Here is a 21,114-nt window from a genome sequence, read left to right as displayed (position 1 = left end):
GGAGGCAGGTCAAGTGGTAGAGTAACTACCTAGCAAGTTGGAGATCCTGATCTCAATCCCCAGTGTCACCAAAAACAAACAAACAAATAAATAAAACATAATCCATTCCCCCATAAAACCAGAGAGAGTGTCTTATCTCTTTGCTGAGTTTATCATGGACTTATAAATATTCTTTCCCTCAAAGAATATCAAAATTTCATTCCTTTGACCTTCATAAACTTCCTACAAACAAATAAATAAAACATAATCTTTCTCCCCTTATCTTTTTGCTGAGCATTATGGTGGACTTATAAAAACCTTTTCCTCAAAGAATATCAAAATTTCATTCCTTTGACCTTTCATAAACTTCCTACAAATGCAATGATGTGTTCCAAAGTGGGTATTTCAAAATATATCATCAAACAATGTGTTGTTTGTAGAATAAATACTCCCCCAAATAAAAGCCTAGGATAAAAGCATATAGTACCAAAGTAATGTCAATGGTACCATAGTAGAACTTTGTAGATCAAACTCACAGTGTCTCTGAGTCAGATTTCTCTAAGGAGATTATCCATCAGTATGACTTACTTCCACAATCAGTTTCTACCTTGATATTTTACTTTAAAATCCATGAAGAATACACACATTTATGCTTACCTGCAGCAGCACTGATAAAATATTGACCTAAAAGGAAGAAGCCTCACAGTAAAGGAAGGAGTATATGAATAAATATGCTTTTCTTTACAAAACAAAGCTAATACACAAAATAATAAATTCAGAACAATGGAGCTGAGAATGGCTTAGACTACATTATAATAAATGTCACTCAAATATATTAAATAATATTTTCTGAAATAATCACCTGGCCATAGAGTTGGGGTTTGACACAAATAATTGGTATATGCAGAGAAAAACTAACTTTATCTTCAAAACAGCTAACAAGATACAGAGGAAAGACGATTTTTTTTTCTAGAACAACTGTGTACTTCTAATGAGTAAAACAAACCAGTTAAGGGTTTTCTAGGATTTAAAATGAGCTCATTGTGAAAAACCATGCAAATAAAATATTTATGGGAGGAAACACAAGGAAATCATGCAATATTTGAAGGAAAATAATGAATTATTTCATTTTCAGTATGGGCATTTGGCCACATTTTGCTTATTACAAATTGTGGACTCGTTAGGTGCTAATGGCTCATAACTGTAATCTCAGCTACTCGGGAGGCTGAGGTTCAAATTCATCCTAGGCTAAAAATTCTATTAGACTCTTATCTCCAAGCATTCAGCAAAAAGTCATCATAAAGGGAGGTGTGGGTCAAGCAGTAAAGCACTTGGTTTGAAGGAAAAAGCTAAAGGTAGCATCCAGACCCGGAGCCATCCCGCAGTACTGGAACAAAATAAGATCCTTTAAGATGATCTAACCTCCATTGTATTGCTGCTAAGGTAAGGTCAATACATGCACACACAGTGAAATACTTTTCTACCATTTAATATGATCCATAGGCCATTTCATAACATACATACTCATGAAGTTGAATTTGAAGTTCTTATGGACAACTGCAATACTTCACACATGGTAAATGTTAAGGGAAGATTGATGTAAATGGTTAACAGCCTATGAACTTTCCATTAGTAAACTCTGCTGAAAAATAAATAAATGAATAAATAATAATACTAGAAATAATAATAAAAATGATAAACCATAAAATTAAAAATAATGTTGAATCTAACTGAAGAAACTCCTTTTCTGCTTTTCTTAGAGCAAATATTTTAAAGACATCGATTTTGCTATTTCTTTGAATGCAATTAAATCTATTTAAATGCTACCTGAACTTCTTTTCAGCTTCAAGCAGCATTGTCTTTCTTAAGGACCTAGACCCATGTGTGTGAAATGCAATAGTTAAGTAAGTTAGAGCCTAGCTCTCTAAGCTGAGAAGGCACCAATTCCACCTTGCCAGAGGATATCTAGTCACAAAGATAATAGATGTTCATTTCCCCTTTTGATTAAGTCAATTTTCTAATACATATGGTCATCTATTACTGGGTTCAGTACCAATGTAACTAATTCTATTATCTCCAGTTAGCCAACAAAAAGCCAGAAGTGGAGACATGACTCAAGTAGTAGAGTACCATCCTGGAGAAGAAAAGCAAAGGTTGAACAAAGCTTGCCAGTATTTTAATATTCAGAAAAATCAGTAAACTTTTCTTTCCTTTTCAACCCTGCATTTAATGACTTTTACTAGTCATGACTAGCATGTATAGTACGTACAAAACTCTATGAAATAGCACATGTTGGAAATCATTTTGCAGAACATTAAAAATTACATGGTAATTTATAATTATAGAAATTTCTCTTTGATTGGCTTACATTTGCTAAATTGTGCCACAATAAGCTCACTTTTGCCAACCACCCAAATAATTTAATTTATTAATGAGAAAATAACCACAGATCAGCAGTGTTTTTATACAATCTAAATTCTCACCTTTGAAAAGAAGTTCAAGATACACTAAAGAAAAAGGCTCCAAGAATTCATTTGCTGTTTGACATAGTTCATAAAACATCTCCATTATTTAAGAATATAGTGCAAATTACCTTATTTTCTGGGTTTATGTGTGTGAAGACAGTAAAATAATCAAATGTATACTGCATATTTGTTGATATAACCCTTGAAAATTAATCAAAAATCTTCTTTGATATTTTAAGATAATTTTGATTTTTTAAAATAATTTTAATATAATATTTAGTATATATTTGCTAATTGCAATAACTTGGATCTAGACCCATTACTGTATCTTAACAGGCCACTCAATCCAGTGAAAGATGGAGGAGTCAAGAATTCAAAAGGAAAAGTTTATTTGGTGCAATATGAAAATGAAAATCAAAGCACTAAAGTAGTCTTTGAAAATATTCATAAAAACATTTGATTTCTTTTTTTGTTATATATCCTATAATAAAAATTGTAATTATTCATGCAGAACTTTAGCATAAAGATTCAAAATTACTGGTACTGGTGGCTTATATCTATAATCCTAGATAGTCAGGAGGCTAAGATCTGAAGATAATGGTTCAAAGCCAATCAAGGCAGAAAAGGCCAAGAGACGCTTATTTCCAGTTAAACAGCAAAAAGCTTCAGTGGAGATGTGGCTCAAGTGATAGATCACCAGCCTGGAGTGGAAAAATCCAAGTAAGAGCATGAAGCCCTTAGTTAAATCCCAATTCGGCATTAAAAATAATAATAGAATAATACAGACTCAAAGTTTAAGGTTGGGGGACACATTGTTATTCAAAAAGCCTTATATTATTTGTCTAGAAATTAACAACTTTTGCAAAATTATTCAACTAAATTTCAATTCACATTTATAATTTCCTAAATTTTAAAAGCTACTCAAGAGCCCAAAATATGAAGAGCCCAAAGTATGAATGAATAAAATCCAAATACAACCTCTGAAATAAAGCTAGAAAAAGAAAGTTTTTGGAAGACACAATAGAGATTAGGAATCAACTAAGAAAGAACTGGAGTTGTGGTTCAAGTAGTAGAACATTTGCTTGTAAGATCTTAGGTTCAATCACACACACACACACACACACACACACACACACACACACACACACACACACACACACACACACACACACACACACACACATCAACTGAGTAAAACTGATGATAAGTCTATGATCCAAAACAGACTAAGGAGAGCTGGGTGGGGAGGTAAATAGGCTTCCCCAGTGATCCCTGAGCTAAACAACACATAGTCCCAGCATAAGAACAGACCTAAGGCATGATGGATGAAAGCAGATAAAGCTGTGTCATTGCCCTAAACTCTTCACTAAGATTTCACATTTAATTCTTTCCTTCTATGGCAAACAGGACTTACCAAACACAACAAGGTTTTGATTAGTGGGACTCTCAAGGTGAAAGGGGTGTGCCAGTTGAGAAATTGTATGTTGCACTGTGAACAGGAAGCTGACCCTCAGTTTGACCTAACCTTCTTCATGTATGCTTTGAGTCTATCTTTTCCAAGCATTATTGTTGCCTCTGGAAATACTACACACATTAGAATAAAGTGCCCTTTTTTATGGGGGTTACAATGTTAAAAGGAACAGGCAGATGTATAGTTCACAGAAGTAATGTAGAGTAACATTAAATGTCACAACAGGACATAGTGTTCTGTAGTAGGGTGGTTGTAGTTTTGTCTGGCATAGTTACAGAAAGCCTTTTTGAATAATTAATATTTGAACCTGAAGAGAGTTGGGGAATAAGGAAGAGGAATGGTATTCTAGGAGATATCAGAGCTAAGATAGGAAGGTTTTTGTTCAGTATGTACCAGGACAGGAAGAACATAGTGAGCAGAAAGCAGTGAGTGGGAAATGGTGTGGTGGGAGATGGCATGGTTTGTGTGCTGTCCTGTTGGTGTGCAGTCCTGGGTGTATCTGTAGGGTAGGGGTTCTTTTACCTGATGAGATGGGAAGTCATCAAAGGGTTTTGAACAGATACAATAGAGTCTACATTTTACATTAGAACACTCATCTGGCTGATAGTCTCGGGAATTAAGCGGTCAGAAGGACAGGCCACCCGAGTGTTCAGTGAAACAATTCAGCCTGCCAGATTGGTAAGGTAAAGGTAGTAAGAAGGAGCAATCTGAATATTCTTTGACCACAGAGCTAACAAGATTGACTGACAGACTGGATAAAAGGTAGGAAGCAGAGAGAGAGAGAAAGGTGAAGTCAGGACGTTTTTCATGGTTTTGAGTTTGTGCAAGTTGGATAACAGAATAGCCATTTACCATAGCAAAGATGACTGATATAACCTGGATCAGCTGGACAGAACAGGAGTCAGTTGTCATCCATGTTAAAGTGAGTATCTTACTAGTACACTTGACTGCCAAACTGAGGCCTTTCTGGTACTCTTTTCAATTTGTTCTAGATTGTTCTAGATACCAGAGAACACAAAGACACTTGCATGGGCTAGAAAAAGTATGACGAATGGAAGAATTAGATGACTGATGATAAAGGCAGTTATTAAAAAAATAGCAGGACAAAAGTGCTAGTCACAGTAGAGGTGAGCTGGTGAGATGTAGCTACTCAGGATGCTGAGATCTAAGGATTGTGGTTCAAAGCCTGTGTGGGAAGGAAAGTCCATGCTCTTATCTCTAATCACCAAAAGTTGGGAATTGGAGCTGTGGCTCAAATAGTAGAGCACTAGCCTTAAGCGGATAAAGCTCAGGCACAGCACCGGGCCTTGAGTTAAAAATCCAGGACCATTCCCACCTCCCCCCACCTTCCCGTAAAGAAAGTACTATTCAGAATAGCATGGAGTGAGGAGGAAACCCAGGAGACCCAGCCTTGATTTCCACATGTCCTGGCATCAGGAAATTGAATAGCTGGACTCACAGAAAAATGAAAGCACTCTTCTTTATCTAAAAAAAAAAAAATTAGAAAAAAAAATCAATCTCAATTTCAAAGATGAAACAATGAGTAAAAATTACTTTTGTAAAAAGGTAGACTTTGAATCCATGGAACATTTCTCCATATAATAAAGGCTGTGTATGACAAACCTACAGCCAGCATTATACTTAATGAAGAAAAGCTAAAGGTATTTCCTCTAAATTCAGGAATGAGACAAGGATGTCCACTCTCACTACTTCTCCTCAATTTCATGTTAGAATGCCTAGCTAGAGCAATAAGACAAGATGCAAACATAAATACGGTAAGATGAAGTAAAACTCTCCCTCTTTGCAGATGACATGATCTTGTATTTCAAGAATCCCATGGACTCCACTCCCAAGTTACTCGAGCTGATAGGAAACTTGGGGAAAGTAGCAGGGTATAACCTTAAGATATGTATTCAAATGTTTTTTTTTTCTTTCATGCATTTGTTTCTAACGCATTTATAAGATTATTTCTTTGTTCCTTTGTATGTCCCTCCCCCACAGTATAACCCCTGCTTTCACTGTATTTGATGTCGGTATAATTTGTGGAGGGGAAGGGGAAAAACAAGTCGCTTAAACAAGGATACAGGTGGACCCGTTGCAACAATGAGAAGTACAAGTTGTCATGTCGAAAACGAACTTTACAACTTTGGTGGTGGGTGGGGGAGGATTGAGAAGGGGGGTAGGGGGAGGCTGGGAAGAGATGGGAAGGGGAAACAAAGGAGGAGGCTACAATGCTTGATAAGAAATGTACTCATTATCTTGCCCATGTAATTGTAACCCCTCTATATAGTATTTTAACAATAAAAAATAAATAAAAATTTAAAAAAAAGATTAACCCTCAAAAATCAGTGGCTTTTCTGTATGTCAATAACGAGAAGAGCACAGCTGAAATCAGAAAAGCACCTCCTTTTTGTAATAGCCCAACAAAAAATAAAATATGTAGGGGTTAACAAAACTGAAGAAGTGAAGGACCTCTATGATGAAAACTTTAAGAACTTGTAAAAGGAAATTCAAGCAGAACTAAGGAAGTGGAAAAACCTCCCATGCTCATGGATTGGAAGGATCAACATAGTGAAAATGGCAATACTTCCCAAGGCTATCTACCTATCAATGTTCCAACTTCATTCTTCAAGGAAATAGAAGAGGCAATCCAAAAACTCATCTGGAACAATAAAAGACCCCGAATAGCAAAAACGATTCTCAACAGAAAGAACAATGCTGGAGGAATATCAATACCAAATTTCAAACTCTACTACAAAGCTATAGTAATCAAAACAGCTTTGGTACTGGCACAAGACCTCAGGACCAATGGAAATAGAACTGAAGACTCAGAAATGAACCCACAGACCTATAGCCACCTAATCTTCAATAAGGGAGCTAAAAAATAGAATGGAAGAAAGACAGCCTCTTCAGTAAATGGTGCTGGCAAAACTGGTTAAACACTTGTAGAAAACTAAAGCTAGATCTGTATATATCACTCTGCAGCAGAATCAACTCCAAATTGATCAAAGACCTCAATGTCAAAGCAGACACCCTGAAAACATTACAGGATGGAATAGGAGAAACTTTAGGGCTCCTTGGCACAGACCAAAATTTTCTTAATAAAGACCCAGAAGCAAAACAAATCAAAGAAATGTTGGACAAATGGGATTGCATGAAACTGCAGAGCTTCTGCATGGCAAAGGTCATAGCTAGCAAGATCAACAGAAAGCTCACAGATTGGGAGAAGATCTTTACTAGTCATACAATAGACAAGGGCCTCATATCAAAAATATACTTAGAACTCAAAAAAATTAAATCCTCCAAAAACAAATCCTCAGAGAAACAACCTCCTGATTAATAAGTGTGCTAAAGACTTAAGGAGAGAGCTCTCTGAAGAGGAAATAAGAATGACCAATAGGGGCTGGGAAGGTGGCTCAATGGTAGAGCGCTTGCCTTGCATGTATGAGGCCCTGGGTTCGATTCCTCAGCACCACATAAGCAGAAAAAAAAAAGCTGGAAGTGGTGCTGTAGCTCAAGTGGTAGAGCGCTAGCCTTGAGGTGAAGAGCTGAGGGACAGCGCCCACGCCCAGAGTTCAGGTCCCATGACCAGACACCCCCCCCCCCAAAAAAGAAAAAAGAATGAGCAATAGACACATACATGCAAATCAAAACAACATTGAGGGGGGCTGGGAAGGTGGCTCAGTGGTAGAGTGCTTGCCTTGCATGCATGAGGCCCTGGGTTTGATTCCTCAGCACCACATAAGCAGAAAAAGCTGAAAGTGGTTCTGTGGCTCAAGTGTTAGAGCACTAGCCTTGAGCTGAAGAGCTGAGGGACAATGCCCAGGCCCAGAGTTCAGGTCCATTCATCTACTGAGTTCAGGTCCATTCATCTACTGAGGAGCATCTGGGTTGGTTCAGGATCCAATGGATCAAGAAAATGTGATACATTTATATATACATATATACATATATATACATACATACATATATACATATATATATATATATATATATATATATATATATATATATATATATATATAAAATGGAACTCTATGCCTCCATCAGAAAGAATGACATTGCCTCATTTTTTAGGAAATGGAAAGACTTCGAACAAATTATATTAAGTGAAGTAAGCCAGGCCCAAAGAAACATAGGTCCCATGGTTTCCCTTATTTGCAATAACTAGTATACATCTAGGACAAGCAGAAAAGGTCACAACCTATGTACATATGACCATATCAGATGATACTAAGCGATATGAACCCCAAGATAGGGACACAGAAATTTTGTCTTTGTTGCCGTTGCTTTTAATGTACTGTGTGATTTTATGTTTCTTTTGTATGTTCTTCCCCCATGGTATAACTCCTGTTTTCACTGTATTTGATTCCCGAGCCCTGCGTCTTGTATATACAGAGCAAATGGTTCTCTAAGAAGTCATCATATTTGATGGCATTAATTTTTTTTTTTGTTAAACCTAATAGAAGTCTTTATTTTGGGAAACAGACCTTCCATGTAAACAGGAAAATCTGATATCAGAAAAGTTTTCTTTCAGATGATTAAAAGCTCAACTGGAAAGGCATAATGGAAGAACAGTTTTGATATTTGAAAAAAATTAGTAATAGAAGACGGTAAAGATGATGAGAGAAATATGAAGATAGGTAGTGGAAAGTCAAAATTCATATAAAAAAGCGACAGCCAACAGACAGGAGAAAAACAGTAACTGAGAAGTAGTAACAGCTAAATGAAGACAACTGCCTTCAGATTAAATGACACACAAAAAGCAAAGCCATACCTTCAAGGATAGCGACCAGTACCCATTTATTTGTATAACTTTTTCTTTTGTCTTGTGGCCAAAGAAACACTGAAGCCCCAAACAGATGCACCAAAATAACTTTAGTAAAAGGATATTTAAAAAAATAAAATATCGGGCTGGGAAGGTGGCTCAGTGGTAAAGCGCTTGCCTTGCATGCGTGAGGCCCTGGGTTCGATTCCTCAGCACCACATAAGCAAAAAGAAAAAAAAAGCCAGAAGTGGTGCTGTGGCTCAAGTGGTAGAGTGCTAGCCTTGAGCTGAAGAGCTGAGGGACAGTGCCCAGGCCCAGAGTTCAGGCCCCACGACCGGACCAAAAAAAAAAAAAATCACATGTATTAATGATATAAAATTTAAAATTGTTAGGCAATCCTTATTAACGCTTTTCTATACCATAATCCATATTTTATATTAATACCTCAACTTCCGCTTTTTATCAAAAACTGGAAATCATTCGAGTTCCAGGGGCCCACACCTATAATCCTAACTTCTCAGGAGACTGAGATTTTAGGATTATGGTTCAAAGCTAGCCTGTGTAGACAAATCCTTGAGACTCATCTCCAATTAGCCAGCAGAAAGCTTCAAGTGGAAGCGTGAGTCAAGTTGTTGAGTACCAGCCTTGAGAGGAAACGTCAAGGAGAGCTAGAGGTCTTGACTTTAAGGCCCAGTACTGGCACAGAACAAAAACAAGGAAAGAAAAAAAAATCTGTTACCAAAGATAGAAAAAAAAAACTAAAGTTATCATGAATAGAGGAAAAGGAGACATATTTATTTGCAAACCAACAATAAGAACAGGAAGATAGTGATAATGTTTAAGTTCTTTAGTCTTTAGCAGACAGAATTCAGAAATCCACTTTGGACCTTTTGGGCAGTTAATTGAGTCTCATGAACTTTCCTGCTTGGGCTGGCTTTGATCCTGGATCCTCTTTGATTACAGGATCCTCTTTGATCCTGTAATCCTCCTAGGATACAGGAGCACTAGCATCTGGTCAGGCAGAATTCTTGAACAATGAATTTTTCAGGTTTGAATTTTTTCAGCCTCTGGAAAGATCTACCTCAGGAAGCATCCATGTGTGGGATGGAATTTAGGTTGTTGTTGGCCTTTTGTAAACAGCTCTTGGTGTTTTAACACCAAGAGAAATGAAAGAGATGTATGGACATATAAAAAGTCAAGATCAGGTACTGGTGGCTCATGTGTCCCAACCATCAATGAAATTTGTGTATTTCCCTAGGTATCACATTTGCATATTTTCTTGTGATTGTTATACATGGTTTGGCTTGTAATAAAAAATAAATGAAGTGTATATACATTTGTGTCACTGACTGACAGTGTTGGTCTCTTGAGTCTGTGTGTAACTTAAGAGACACAGACATTCTCAAATTCCATATGAGTTATTGAAAAGACACATATCATTGGATCTTCTCCATGGAAGATTTAGGCTTCTACTTTTACCCATAAAATTTGCCACAACTCTTTAGTGGCCAACAAAAACACTTGACTGATTTTATAAAAATTAAATATTCTGGGGCTGGGAAGGTGGCTCAGTGGTAGAGTGCTTGCCTTGCACGCATGAGCCCTGGGTTTGATTCCTCACCACCACATAAACAGAAAAAGCCTGAAGTGGGGTTGAGGCTCAAGTGGTAGAGAGCCAGCCTTGAGTTGAAGAGCTGAGGGACAGTGCCCAGGTCTAGAGTTCAGGCCCCACGACTGACCAAAAAAAAAAAATATTTTACAACACAGAGGTTCATAAATTAAATGCGCATAATTAGTTTACACCATTGTAAAGCAATTCACATGGAATTTTTAAACAAAATATTTAGAGCCGGATATGTAGCTCAGTGTTAGAGAACTTGCCTAGCATGTGCAAGGCCCTAGGCTCAGACTCTAGCACCACATACACAAAAGTATTATGTATATCCATTACATCTACAAAATAGATGATGTGGGTATTTATATAGATATGTATAGAGAGTTATAGGTATTGTTATCTAGTAACTTATTTTCTGCCATAATAAAGCAATTCAAAAGGAATTATATTCCTATACCTAATTATAAATAGATATATTTACATAAAAATATAGAGATAGATGTAGAAAGTACCAGGTGCTTTTAGCCCTAAAAGTGTCCATGACTGAATGACCAGTGAGTTGGCAGTGAGTTGGGGGGAATTTTACTCATTTTTAAAACATAATATTGCATAAAAGTTATTTTCATTGGAATTGAGATGTAGCTCAAGTGTAGAGCATCAGCCTTGAGCAAAAAAGCTAAGAGCAAACATGAGGCCCTGAGTTCAAGCCCCAATAGCAACACAAAAACAATTATTATACATCACTACAGTGTCATATTTACATTATACACACACATGTACATATATACTTTTAAGCTGAACTTATTAAATAATCCATTTGTGAAAGGATTAATAATGTGGATTTAACATTGAATACAGAATTTAACACAGTCATGATAAAAAGGCTCTTTCACTAAATTTGTGAATGACTAAGAGCATGTTACTTAGGAAAAAAGACTTTGCTTTTAATTATCATAATTAATTTTCATGGCAGTTTGATTACATAAAAGTGAACTTAGTGATTGAATGCAATTAATTTTTCTTGAGTGTTGAATAACTTACATTAAGGTGATCAGATAATTTGTTGGCACAAAAAATTACATTTATTGAAAAGAGTAATTTTGAGTGTGTATGTGTGCTAAAGAGAGAAAAACTTAGAAAATAAAAAATAAATAGAAATGCTATGAAAAACTGATTTTCTCCAATGGCGATATTAGAAGTAATGTAGCCCCCATACACACACCAACAAATCAATCATAATTGATCAAGATTAGTTTTAAAGCAATGATTAAAATTATCTAGAAAATGCCTACATGGCATAAGGCAAATGGAGGAACACTTATTTAAGCAAGTCCCTCCAATTTCTGTAAGACATCAAGAGCCTGTGGTATTTGAGACATACCTAGAGATTTCTTCCTCAATCATCAGTAAGATGGAAGTTCCTTTTAAAGTGGTATTGCCCAGAACAGGTATCCCTCACCTGTTTCTTCTTTTCTCCCTCTGTTCCTCTCTGCCTCTGTCCCACCCCACCTCTCTCTTTAATAGACAAGCTCACTGTATGAGAAGGGCACTGATCAGTGCAAGTATTGACCCTGGTCTTCTTTGTTAGCTTTTCCTGCCAAAGAACCTCCACTCCACAATCACCCTAAGGTGATGAGCAGGATGAAGTCATCTCACCTTGCCATCTTGGGGGAGAGCTTCAACCCTGAAAGTCAAACTATGTGGAGAAAGAGAGTCCCTGAACCTTGACTGCACTTGTCTCTGTGGGAGTTTCCACAACATGCATGTGGATTGGGGTAGGAACTGTCAGTTGGCTTCGGCTCTGGTCCTGATGTTATAGCTTTTTACTGGGAAGCAGGGGCTACAAAAGGACACTGCTATCTTCTTGCTGCACTCCAGACAATAATTCAGAGTTTCTCACTTGGAGGACAGGCAGGTCATAAGAAGAGAAAGCTCTATAGCATTCCTTCAGAAGATTGGTGTTATTGTAGAGCAGAGTTTTGGAAACTTTAGCCAAGAGTTGCAATGTCAAAAACAGACCAGATTTGGTTGGTGATTCGTTAAGAAGAGGCTGATGCCTTGCTTGCAACAAGCAAAAGAGCCTATAAGCTAGATGTTTAATAGAACTATCTAGGGAGAAAGGCAGCTAAGAGGAGCCTGGAAATGGAGGAGACAAAGAAAGACTGCTTCCAAGATTTCCCCTGCAAAGGAACTCAAGTTCAACTGGATCTGATTAATGTATGCATCTGAGCATTATTCAAACAATATAACCATTGCTAAGCAATTAGTAGAAATAACAGCTGGCGTGATACCAAAAAAGGCAGGTCAGCTAGAGGCCTGACAGCTTGGCAGCTGAGAGGAGGCACACGTAGACCATATCCCTATACAGAAAGAGTCACACCAGAGGCTGAACATTACAGGGAAAAAAATGTACTGAAATGTGCGGCCAGTTCAGGAGACAAAAAATAACGAATAAGAAAACCAAACAAGCCCCGGCAACTGGTGGTGTGTCCAGAGTTACTACAAATGGCTGAAAGCTGTCCAAATTTGATGAAACATCAATCAATAGTGCTAAGAAACAACAAATTCCAAGTAGAAATAACACAGAGAAATCCAAACCCAGGCATATATACATCACAATAAGTGTGGAAAAAGAGAGAAAATCTTGAAAACAATACAGGAGAATCTAGGTAAAACCAACAGGTGATTTCTCATTTAAAAAAATGGAGGTCATACAGAAGTGAGATAACATTCCCCTTATGTGAAAACAAAACTTAGGAACTCAGCAAAGCTGCCCCTTCATAGCTGAGGATTGAGTAAGGACATGGCAAAATAAACAAAAGCCCATAGGGTTGATTGCTAGAACAATCACCTTAAGTATGAGAAAGAAGTTTTGAAGTTGAAAGTGACAATGGACCTTAATGTATATCCACACGAAGAGCAATGGCAAAGATAATTATGTAGATGGGAATAAATGCATAAATAAACTCTTCTTTTTGTTCTCATAAATAATTTTTAATTGTATAAAACTATAGTCATATGAAAATATTGTCTAGCCGGTTACATATATAAACATACTTTGCAATGACAGGACAAAGGAAGTGGGTGGAAGTAATTTATTGGAGTATGAAAATTATACCAGATGGTAATTTGAATACACTGATGGGATGACATTGATCAAGCTGAATTGTGCTCACAAACTGATGTGTTGAATTAAAACCTCTTTGTATAACTGTTTAAAGATTAAAACAAGAAAAGAGAGGGCTGGGAAGGTGGCTCAGTGGTAGAGCGCTTGTCTTGCTTGCCTGAGGCCCTGGGTTTGATTCCTCAGCACCACATAAGCAAAAAGAAAAAAGCCGGAAGTGGCGCTGTGGCTCAAGTGGTAGAGTGCTAGCCTTGAGCTGAAGAGCTGAGGGACAGCGCCCAGATCCAGAGTTCAGGCCCCACGACTGGACCCCTCCCCCCAAAAAAAGAAAAGAGAGAGAATTTTAAAAAGAAAATACTCCTTCATATCTCTCAGTTACTTTAAGAGACATAACATGTTGGACTGAAAATCCTTTGTACAGCTATTTAAAGAGAACACAAATAAATTTAATAAAAATATATAACATTAGATAAAGCAGTAATTCCGCAGTGTATTGTCTGACTAACAGCATATGTGGACATAGATAAGAGTAATAAAATAGAAAAAGGGGGAAATTATGAATGAACTCATAAATAAATAACATTCTGTTTTTCATAGTTAAGGTGATATAAATGTGAAGAAGATTTTGATAAGTTTAATATGGATTGTAAAATATAATACTATTAGAAGACAATTCAGAGGACATAGTGGAAAAATCATGAAAAATTCTCATTTTTTAAAAAAGGAAAGCATATGAGTAATAGAAGATTAACACTAACAACAGAGAAACCTAAAAAGTCCAACAGAAGTCAAACACAATTATGTCAATAACATTAAATACAATTGGATTAATGGATTAGAGAATACAATCAGGCAACTGTTCTATTAGAGAAAACTAAAACTAAAACAAGCAAACAATAACAAAAAAAACAAGTCTCTACAAAATATGTAGTTTGGATTCAAAGATAATAACAGAATGAAATTGCTTTATATGCATGTAAGAAGTGTCATAGTAAAACCCATGTGTACAACAAATACCTGCTAATAAAAATAAGAATTAAAAATAGAATGAAATTAAAAGATAAGTAATTTGAACAGTATCCATAAGAGGGCTGGAAGAGCTATGCTAACACCACACAGATAGACTGGAGCTATCAGTGCCATGAAATCTATCTGTGAGGAAATCTGTTGGATGCCAAACATTAGGGATATACTTAAAGCTGTTTGACAGATGACAGAAAACCTGGCTGTTATTCTATCTGCATGCTACTAAAAACTCAGATTAGTAGACAAAATATTTTATGTGCCCTAAAATAGCAGCCTTTTAAAATATGGATTTAAATTTCAGAGTTAATTTTGTTATTACCTGGAACATAAAGCTACTAGTTTTTTTCATGTGTTAAAAAGTAATCTATTTAATGACTCATTAAAAAAAAATCTTTGCATCCTAGGCATAATTAGTCCCAGACACAAGCCGTTATCTTAGATTCTATAGGACTCTTCTATAAATGATTTATAAAGATACAAATAGTTACATATTTTTATAGAATAAAGAATTTTCAGAGAAGAAACTTAACTTCTAATAGTACAATTGTGTTAGCCTTTTGAGAAGAATCTATTCCAAAAAAGTCTGATTTCAAAGCATCTTTATGAAATAATGAAAGTGTACATAAACTGAGTTATTGAAGATACCAAAGTAGTTGGCTAATTTTGGTTAAAACCACATGAGATATCATTTCACTTAACATGCAACTAGATGGCTATTAACCAAAAGACAGGTAATATCAAGCACTGATTTTTAAAAAATGGAGGAAATGGATCCTTCATTCATTACTGTGTAGTTTCTTGGAAAACTGCTCTACTTTGCAAAATGTTAAATATGGAAATACATATTTCATATATATATATATATATATATATATATATGAGTACCAAAAGTACCTCTCTTTGGTGTGCACAAAAAGATTTGACAGTTTATGTTTCAAAACATTAGAGAATGTGTTCACAGTTTCCTCTAGTGCTGTTTGAAAGTTGTTCCTTTGCTTGAACTAGAAAAGGCTATTTTTGTACAGTTTGGAACAGCTCTATTCATTCTTCTGTGGATCTTTATACAATACTCATTTGAAAATATGTCACTTCTAGCCCATCAATAGATAAATGGACAATGAAAATGTGACATACACAATGGAGTTATAGTCAGCCATTCAGAAGAACAACATGGGATGGGATGGGGAAAGATGGGAGAGAATGATGCAAGGGGTGACACTGACCAAGATGCATTGTGCTTGTAATCTGATTTGTGGAACTGAAATCCTTTTGTACAATGAATTAATAAAAGATAATGAAATGGTGTCTCTTATTGCAAAATGGAGGAAACTGGAGATCATTATAATTGAGTGTATTAAGTTAGTTGCACAAAGATGAGTATGACATTTTCCCTTGTCTATAGAAGCTAGGGTAAACAAAATAAAACAACAACACAAAATCCAAAATAATGAAAGCAAAGACAGCTAGAGAGGTGGAAAGGGTGGGGAAAAGAAGAGGGGCTAAGGAGGGGATAAGAAAGAGTACTACATTGCTATTTACCAATAAAACATTCACTCTTTCATGAATTATCTCACTTCAACTTTTCTGTAGCTATTTTATTGTTTCTTGGGTAAGCACAACAAAGCCAGGAAAAATGATGTGAGGAATAAAATCAACCAAATTGCCTAATACAAGTCCTCTTGATGCATGCTAACATTTTTTTCTTGATTGTCGTATTTATACTTCTATATTTTTCTAGATAGTGAAGGTGATAAATTATCATCATCTACCTCATTAGGCTACAGACTAAATATGGCTAACTCTGAGAAGATATTTCCTAACAAAAATAAATATTTCATGCAATCATCCAAAGTACTTTTTATATAAAAAACTACTGACTTGCTTGCCTTTGATTCTAGCAGGAGAAAAAGCAAAAGTCCTTCCTTTCTATTTCAGAGTCTGAGGGACAAGCTTTTCAGGTTTTCAGAGGTGCTTTCTCATTTCACTGAACTCATACTTTTTAAAAGTATTTTTTAAATAAAAACACACTTCATAGGCATAGAATTTAAAGTAATTTAAAACAGTAAACACCAATGCAAAGTTCTCAGGGGTAGTTTAAAGTTTGTGATTCCACACAATATCTCATTAATTATTCCCTTTATAGAAAAAGCATTTCCTGGTTATTATTTCATACTGTGTGTGTGTGTGTGTGTGTGTGTGTGTGTGTGAGTGTGTGTGTGTGTGTGTGTGTGTGTGTGCTGGTCCTGGGACTTGAACTGAGGGCCTAGGTGCTGTCTCTGAGCTTTTATGCTTCATTATGGCTCTACCACTAGAGGCACAAAGCCTCCTGAGGAACTAGTATTACAAGCTTGAGTCACATGCTTTTTAGAAAGATATGTATGCATAACTTTCACATTTTGGAGGAATAAGAGGTTTTGTTTTTCAGAATAATGCTGGCATTTATTAGGAAATATTCTTAACAAAAAAGATACATTTTTTGAAATATAATATTATAATAATATAATTTCATAATATAATATTTTGGAAATGTAGTAAGTTCATTTTTACTTACGATGTTCATAAACAAATTATCCTTCTTCAAAAAATACTGATGAAATTTGTGAGAACTCTCAAAGGAATTGGATTTAGAGGATTCAATTCAGTTGACTTACTAGTGAAAAAGTGTTAAATGTTATCAAGGGAGGTATATAAATTCAATCTTCTGTCATCAAAGACAGTAAAACAAACACCAGTGATTTAAATAGCCTATGGAGAATCTTACTTTATCTCTATATACTTAAGACAAGGATTTTGAAATGAAAATTGTAATTTTACTAATGACAATTTGCATTGTACAAAATAAATTTTGATTATAAACTTGTTTCAAAGTGATTCATTATTACTACATATGATTTAGACTAAAGATGAAGTTTTAAAATAAATTCATTTTCCATAGTTTTCCTTTTAAATTAGTGTTGGATTTTTTTCTAGGCATGTTTAGTTCTTTTGGGCACAACCCTAGTAAAGGTTAAAGAAAGGAAAGAAAAGCTGTCCAGTTTCCCTGTTACCTTTCGAAAGCCACCTTATTTCAATCCTCTCCTTTGACAGTGAGGAAATAAATTGGCTTAGAAAAAACCATGTTGCAGTAGTTCTAAATATTTAATGCTTGGCTGAAATGCTGGTAGACGGAACAGGTGTGGAGGTGAGGAAAGTTGCCTGTCAGTGTGGGAAGTCACAACTCAGCATTGGCTTTATTCATTCATTCATTCCTTTATTTTTGTGCCAGTCCTGGTGCTTGAACTCAGGGCCTGAGCATGGTCTTTGTTTTTGTAAAAGCTCAAGGCTAGCTTTCTAACAATTAAGCCACAGCTCTACTTCCATTTTGTTGTTGTTGTTGTTGGTTTTTTTTTTTTTTTTTTGGTGTTAATTGGAGATAAGAGTCTCAAGGACTTTCCTGCCTGGGCTGCCTTTGAACCACTATCCTCAGATCTCAGCCTCCTGAGTGGCTTACAGGTGTAAGCCACAGGCACCTGGCTCTCATTCTTTTTATTTATTTTAATTTTTATTTTTTGTGAACATACAGTACAGAGGGGTTACAATTACATGGGCAAGATAATGAGTACATTTCTTATCAAGCATTGCAGCCTCCTCCTTTGTTTACGCTTCACATCCCTTTCATTCTTTCTAATAATGAAGCTGAGGCAGGAGTTCAAGGTGAAACTCTGTCCCCAACACTCACCAAGAAAAATAAAAAACAAGCAATAAGGAAAACCTGTTTTGTATTAAAAGAAGATTTTACATTTAGTTTGTTAAAATCTGCAACTTGAAATTTGAATACTGTGTTTTTCTGTAGGCTAAGGACGAGTGATATGTTTTCCTCTTGGAATCTTGTGACTGTATTACATATTGTGACACTGAGATTGTGATGTTTCCTATATTGAGGTTATTTTTTATTTCAAAATTGTTCTTTGATATGTAAAATGGTGCTCATAAAGGACAAAAGATAAACTTCTGCAGGCTAAAAATATTACAATTAACTTTGTGCTGGACTTCATGAAGGATATTTATATATTAGCCATCCTTTGGTCATTTTGAGTATCTTAGTCACATTAATTTGCCAATTTAACAGAGCAAGTAGAATTCATTACTATTGTGTTGATCAAGATGAAGATGGCTTTTAGGAAAGTTTTATTCAGCCTTATAATATTTCCTTGTCAACCACAATAGCATAAGTACACATACACATACACACACACAGATACACACACCATTCATGTATATTATAATTTATCTCCAATACTAAAAGAGCTCAGATAAAGGAGGAATAAGGAACTGACAATCAAGCACTTAAAAAAAAAGTACTCTGTTATTCTCTTTAACATGACCAAGATAAAATCTGGTTTCAGTTTCTTTGGACCAGAAAGACATTTCATTGAATTTCCTCAAGGGCAAAAAAAAAAAAAGTGCATAAAGAAAGTTTGACAAGATATTTAAAAATAAAGTAGCACATACATATAGTCAATATGCAAAACAATTCATTAGGGATTTCATTTGAGTCCTCTCTCTCCATTTTCCATCCAAGAACCACAAAACCTCCTTATTTCTCATTATGTCATAATATAATAGACACAGTAAACACAAACAACTCATCTTCACTGCGCGTTCCACTGGGGCAGCAGAGTCTGACTGGCCCCACATGAGTAACTAAAGTCTTACCACCACATCTTAGAAGCACTAGGTTATTATTGACTCACTCTTTTATTCTTTGAATGAATTTGAAATTAAACACATCTATTGCAGATTCATTCAAAGTGATATTTATGAAGCCTAAGTATTTTTGAAATACATCATTGCATTTAGCTAGTTTTCCTTAAAGATCCCAAATACCACAATGAATACAGGCAAAACATTCATGGAAAAAAATTACCTTATGTACAATTCAACCTGATTCCTCTCCATAAAAACAATGATGAATTTATATGAAGATTAAAATATAGCTTAATATTCAATGTAATGCTCAGTTTGCTAATTAGGCATGGCAGTACATCATTTAAACTTTACAATTGCAAACAAAGTCACAGTGTTAATATGATCAGCCTCAAATATTCAAATTGAGGGATTTATAAACTTTGAGAAAGTTACGTTTTACATCAAATGAATACACAAAGGATAGTTTAAATGAAGACTCTACTCTGATCCTGAGTTCCCAAGTACAAAGAGCCTTTGTGATTGGATAAGAGTTAAAGGTAATAATCACTAAGAGTTAAAAGTGACCTTTCACTCCCTTAGAAAGTAATTGAAAAAGAAAAGGGCAAAATGTATCAATCTAACAACTCTCCTACTCATTCTATAGAAAATACTTACATTTGGAGCTCTTGATTTGAATATGATCCATTCTCTATACTAAGTCAATATATTCCCCACTTGCAATAAAGTTTTAAATCGCCTGCCTGTGCATCTAATAAGTGGTGAGAAAGGTTTATTGTTCCTGAGAGCAAATGGAGTCATCATCAAAACTCAAAGAACTAAGACAAATAAGCTCATAATTATGTGCATATATTAAAATCTCCTCATGCACTCAAATTACCTAGACTTCACATACTAATGTAAAATCCTGTCATGTTCTGAGAGGTTCATTTTATTTTTGCTTTCATGAAAATTTGAAGTGAGCTCTTCCTGGCATTAATTTCTTCTTGAAATAATAGCAATTAGCATTTGCTGCAACACTGACTATAAAAGTTCAAAATAAAATATAATCTATATAATATAGTAACAAATAATAGAAAGGAAAGCATAAATTCTAACCACTTTATCCTCCTTTGGGAAAGCATCCAGGGAAGCATGAGAGAGGGAGAAGAAAAAGAAGAGAAAACAAAATGAGCCATACATTCATAAATACATTTCAATAAAACAAGCATATCTATTTTTCTTCAAAGCATTTTGGTCAGTAAATGTGTTCGTTGGAATTCCATACAACCTACCATATGGTAGATATAAGATTTGAATATTGTAGTTTACAAAAAATTGGACTAATAAGTCTACTTTTATAATATTCCTCAAAAAGGATTGATTTATTACCATATGTATCTTATTATTGTGTTGCAAACAAATATTTTATTAAAACATAAATGGTGTAAATCCACAATCAATATAATATTAAAGTCACAATTTAGAAATATATAAAAATGGGCAAGGTTTGTAACAGATCATTGAAGGGAAAATATGTTAACTATTTTGGCCATAAATAATTCCAAAAGCAATATTTACTTGTGATATCATTATGCCTAAGACAGAAATTTCAAGTTGGGACCTTTTTTCTTTGTTTCTGTATATTTTTCCAAAGTTGGGCTGTTTCAGGGATGGGTGAACTTCAATTTCCTCCTCTTCAAAGAGAAGTGCTTCCTAGATCAATTGCCTTTAAACACCATCTGCCTGTGAAAACCTGAGTTTGACCCTGATGATTCCAACACTTGTCAGTTGCTGACTGTATTGCTAAGGCTGGCCTCTGATCTATAGTGGGAATTGAGAGAACCCAGGAACTCTGGACCCTTGCTCGGTAGCAGTGGAACTCAGCTGATTCACACCTTATGCTTCACTGCCAGCACCTTACCAGACTATGTGTGCCTTTACTTTTCAGGTTCCTAAGTGTTTAGATTATCACCTCAAGCTCTCACATCATCCAAAGGA

The 21,114-nt window shown here is 35.5% G+C and overlaps 1 protein-coding gene across 29 annotated transcripts in view; it reads right to left on the bottom strand.

Annotated features, from left to right (window-relative positions):
- The window catches only part of Rims1 (regulating synaptic membrane exocytosis 1), a 505,606-nt gene that overhangs the window by 274,215 nt on the left and 210,277 nt on the right, over positions 1 to 21,114 (bottom strand). For all 29 annotated transcript variants that reach the window (XR_011369887.1, XM_070012125.1, XM_070012126.1 and 26 more), the window contains one exon: positions 20,233 to 20,244. Coding sequence is in view for 28 of the 29 variants with exons in the window: in XM_070012125.1 (XP_069868226.1) it covers positions 20,233 to 20,244 (12 nt within the window). In the remaining variant the exon portion in view is untranslated. The remainder of the gene's footprint in view (positions 1 to 20,232; positions 20,245 to 21,114) is intronic.

The sequence above is a fragment of the Dipodomys merriami genome, unplaced genomic scaffold (genome assembly GCF_024711535.1).
Source record: "Dipodomys merriami isolate MVZ:Mamm:240054 unplaced genomic scaffold, mDipMer1.0.p SCAF_89, whole genome shotgun sequence".
NCBI classification, from domain to species: Eukaryota; Metazoa; Chordata; class Mammalia; order Rodentia; family Heteromyidae; genus Dipodomys; species Dipodomys merriami.
This window is presented reverse-complemented; position numbering and strand designations above follow the sequence as displayed.